The following is a 4,886-nucleotide window of genomic DNA, read 5'->3' as shown; positions in this document are numbered from 1 at the left end:
CTTATAGGGGTGAATGATATTGGAAAATGTTGAGAAGCACTGTTCTAGAGCACTACTATGGGTTCATATATGGAACACACTATTTTGCTTTCTAATGCGTATCTAAGAATAAATTTGGCACTTAGAGAGTTGCTTATGTACAAAAGTGGCAGTGAAAGAGGTAATGTTATTGGTTAAAATGTTTGATATATATATATATATTTCATTTTCTGTTATATTTTATGTAGTACATATTATGAGGATTTGTTCTTGAACTATTAGTTTAGTTTATGGATTAATTTAAATCCCCTAAGCTATGGCCGTATACATAATCTATTTTATATGTAGGTAGCTAGGTTTGATGAGAATTTAATGATAATTTATTCAACAATGTGAAAACAATATAGATATATAAAATTAGCTATAACTTAAAATTCGAGCACAAAATGCATGATAAACTGATATATGTATATTTAATTGTGATCAATCGCTGTCAATTTTTTAGGAGAAAATTAACTGTTACGTTAAACAAATTAGCAAAAAACGTTAAAAGTAGCATAGTGAATCATAAGGCTTATAGTACTGTGTGTTTCATATCGGATTCGTAACTAAAAGCACATGTTTAACTTTATTCAATTGAATTGAAATACAGCAGGATATTTTGGTAAGATTGCACAACGGTGGCTAAGCCTTTAAATGTCTTTTCTCGCATTAACGTGAGATAATTAATTATGAGGAAAATTGTAGAATGGTATTTTGAACACGTTGATAGATGCACATTATATAACGACAATCGTCACTCATCACCAGTATATTTCTTGTTGAAAATACTAAAATCCTAATAGATGCAAACCAACTGAAGAAATAAAAACACATTTTAACAAATTATTGTCCAGATAATGAGTGATTTTCATTCATTCAATAGTTTTGATTATCATTTTATTATGTTTCAAGCTTTGCTTTAGTTGAGTTTTTGAACCACACACGCTCTGTATTTTCGAAAAAGGAACATAAATATTACCGATATTACGTTAAATTAAATGTTAAACACGAATTTAAAATCAACTGTTTACCGTTTATAAAATTTCGTTATTAATTTTGCAGACCTTTAACACTTTAAAAAAAAATTAAAGATCTGTTTGTCTGTAAAGCTCACATTTCTCTTCCTCTAGACCACAACATCATTAAGTATTTCATTAAGATTACTAGTTATCTGTTAGAGCTAGGAACATTATATAGATCATTATTACGTTTAGGTCATGATTAACTACCCACCTTTTCTTCCTCCGTAGTATCTTTAGGTAAGCACATAAGAGCATTTTGAGCACGTGCTAGTCGCCCAGAGATTGATAATAACAAGTTAATAATTTTTTCCATTTCTTCCACGTGTAATTTGTACTTATCTATTTCGTTAGGTTTAGCAAGTATCTCAATACGTGATGTTATGCCCTTTCCCAGGCTTTCATTCTGTGCCATTTCTTCTCGAATAACAGTCTGTTCTGCTCGAAGGATTTGCAATTTACGGTCAATACTTGGTATCAGCTCTTCCTTCATAAATAAAATAAAACAATAAAGTGACTCGTATGTCGAAATTACATTTCTAATTCAAATTTTTCCATTGGACAAAGATGATATTAAACAGTTAAACGTGAATACATATGTTTAACCAAAGTTGAATTTTCCTTTTGTTGTAATAGCTGTACTCACAAAAGCTAACAAAATATTTACATCATTAATACAATTACCTGCTACTTTTATCTTTGGCATTGTAGGTTAAAAAACATGGTTTCTTGCACAATTCTTATGACATTTTACAAAAGTTATTTTTAGAAAAATCTTTCCATTTTAATGTAAATAAAAACGGTCTATTTATAGTATATTTATATGTATAGTTTTAGAGAACCAACAGCTGTTGTAAACTATTGGTCCTCTAACACTATACATACTCTCTGTCTTTCTTTCATCACTAAGTCTATATTATGTTTTGAATCAATAATTGATATCTTAAGACTGATAGTAGACATTCGAACACAAACTACAGCAAAACATGACAGTTATGCGTTATGTATCCTACAGTTTATTTTATTCTTTTTATTCTATTCTATTTGACTAAAATTACTTGTTCTTAGGACTCTAACGCTTCTATTCTGCGGCATTGTTAGAAAAAACGATTCAAAAAGTACAAATATTTTGTTTGTTTGCACTTAGGCGCAAGGCTACACGATTGGTTATATGCGATGTGTCTACCACAGGTATTGAACCTTGATTTTTAGTATTATAAGCCCTCAAGTCTACTGGTGAGCCACTGGGGGTCGAAGGTACGACTAACCAGATACATTTATCATTGTTTTCATACCTTTTTCTCTGTAATGTCTGCCTGTGAGGCCAACTGATGATAATCCAGATTTTTTCCATATCTGTTCAATAACTTAGCTTTTGGTTCCGACGTTGTAAAGTAAGCACTGTCTGGAGGGAGTTCCTTTTCTTCCCTAGGAAGGAAAAACAGTACGACATTTAGATTAACTATTATATTTCAGAAAAAACGGTCAGGTATAAATGTGGCAAATTGCGACTCCAAAAATATTTATAATCTTAGTTAAATTATAATGTAGCGTACGACTGTCGCTACCAGAAAACATAACTTTTTTCTACTCTAAACAACAGATTGGTAAAATAAGTACATACGTCATTGCCAGCTCAATGATTACCAGTACTGTGTTTAAGCAATAAATATTTCCAAAATATTTCTTACGAAAGACAGTTTAAACCATTTTTGCTTATATTATATTCTGTACAGGCTTCGTTTCAAATAGTCCACAAAGATTTCGCGTTCTTTTTAGAAACTGGTAAATAAGTTTTCCATACAGGAACAAAATCATTGTATAAGTTTACATAATGAATAATCAATTTTAAAATGAATATTTACTGATTAAAGGAACAGTCTATTCAACTCAAAGTAATTTTACTTTCTTGCAACACGCTCTAATTTCTAAGTCAGAATGAAAATTGTAAGCTTTAGGTAATTAATATGACAAAATAATTACAATAAACATCTTCATATTGATCTTAAATATTGAGTGGCTACTTTATTAAGATCTTCAACGCACTTTTGAATAACACACTCATTTTATTTATATATACAGAACAATGTGATCATTTAACGTGGCTGCTTCAGTTCTATAAGTACAAAGATCTAGTCATCTTATGCTTAGTCTTCGAGACAACAATTAGATCAAGAACCTCTCCGACATACATAGAGACATTACAATGAATGTTCGTCATTCATAAATATTGTTATCAAAAGTCAGCCTCTTTAACAGGCTATTCACAAAGGTCAACAATGTCAATCGAAAGATAAACATCTGTTTTTCAAAAAAAATATATAAATAAAATGTAGCTTCTAAGCCGATGGTGACTGTCCGAGCGAAAATACAATTGGTCGAACTTGTGTCCTAAATCTTTGATTCCTTCAAAAGTAGCCTGGTGGTTAGGGCGCTCGACTTGAAACCTGTGGGTCGTGAGTTGCAATCTCGTCACCTACCATGCTTGCCTTTTCAGCCATGGGGACGATATATTGTGCCAATCAATTCCACTTTTCGTTAGTAAAGAGCAACCCAAAAGTTCGTGATGGGTGGTGGTGACTCGCTGCCTTCCCTCTAGTCTGTAACTTCTAAATTTGGGGCGGCTAGCGCAAATAGCCCTCGAGTAGCTTTGTGCGAAATTGAACAAACAAACATTTAAAAGTGGTTAGGATTCGAGTATAATCAACCATGTCATTACACAAAATGTTCCATGGCAATCCACAACCAGTCTCAAAACTGTTTCTCTTAGCTGTAAAAATAAAATAATTGCTTCAATGGTGCTTGGAACATAAACTACAGACAATGAATGACGAGAAGGGAATGATGAGGCCTAATGAGCTGCGTTTTTCCCTTTTCTGCTTACAGTAAGATAGAAGTATCGGTTCAACCACATGAAAGATTTCACTGCTTGTTGTATTCGAAAGTACAAGCTACTGGAGTTGATGTAGTGGTGTGAGGAACTTTCCAATATCAGAGCCTGGACTCTATATTTTCTTTAGAAGAGCTAATAACACTCAAAGAGTACCTGAACATTTTTGCTGTCTACGTCCATGCTGCATTTCTACCCTTACTGACATAACGATAATACAATGATCTCCGGCACTCATATTGTCCGAATTGACCCGAAAAGTATGACTGTGGTTTCAGTTATATTGCTGTATAACCACAGATATCAATTCTCATTGAGTGTCTTTACGATGAACTTAAACATTGCGTTTGCTACTGCTGTCTTCTACTGGTACTTGCGAACCAATTATAAAACACACCCCTTAGAGAATGAGCCATAATCGAATAAAACACCATTCGACATTTTTTAAAATCTATGTCAAAAACGACTTGAGGCTATTATCGAGGTGAAGGCCGAGCTATCTCAATATTATATGGACGGTCCCCAATAAAAACAAATGGCCAGCTAATATACTCTGAGCTTTGAAAATAGTCTAAGATTGTTATTACTGAACATTATAAAAATGTTTTTACTTTATATTAGTTATATAAATAAGAGGATGGAGAGTTATTCTAGGAAAAATAGTTTAATCATGCAGTTATACTTTGTATAGTGTATTAAGAATGCTGCAGTTTTAATAATAAGGATCTGCATTACCGAATGCAGGAAAGGAACCACAAATGATTGCTTCTGTATGTCATAGAAAACTGCCTTTTTTTTCACTGCAAATAAAAATGTTTTTCAAGCAATTTGACTTTCTTGTATTTGAAAGATGGTTTATTTAAAGTTTTTTTTTTTTTTGCTTCCTGATTATTCAATCATAAAAAAGTTATCGGAACCTTTTCTGAGACAATACTAAGTTCAAATAGGTACAGGTT

At 32.3% G+C, this 4,886-nt stretch overlaps 1 protein-coding gene across 1 annotated transcript in view; it reads right to left on the bottom strand.

Annotated features, from left to right (window-relative positions):
* The window catches only part of LOC106459722, a 59,404-nt gene that overhangs the window by 3,546 nt on the left and 50,972 nt on the right, over positions 1 to 4,886 (bottom strand). Inside the window, exons 6-7 of the mRNA XM_022386250.1 lie at positions 2,336 to 2,468; positions 1,255 to 1,527 (exon numbers count right to left, since the gene is read on the bottom strand). Coding sequence (XP_022241958.1) covers positions 1,255 to 1,527; positions 2,336 to 2,468 — 406 coding nt within the window. The remainder of the gene's footprint in view (positions 1 to 1,254; positions 1,528 to 2,335; positions 2,469 to 4,886) is intronic.

Source organism: Limulus polyphemus, unplaced genomic scaffold (genome assembly GCF_000517525.1).
Source record: "Limulus polyphemus unplaced genomic scaffold, Limulus_polyphemus-2.1.2 Scaffold653, whole genome shotgun sequence".
NCBI classification, from domain to species: domain Eukaryota; kingdom Metazoa; phylum Arthropoda; class Merostomata; order Xiphosura; family Limulidae; genus Limulus; species Limulus polyphemus.
Note: the sequence above shows the minus strand (reverse complement) of the source record. Positions and strands in the feature narration are given on the sequence as shown.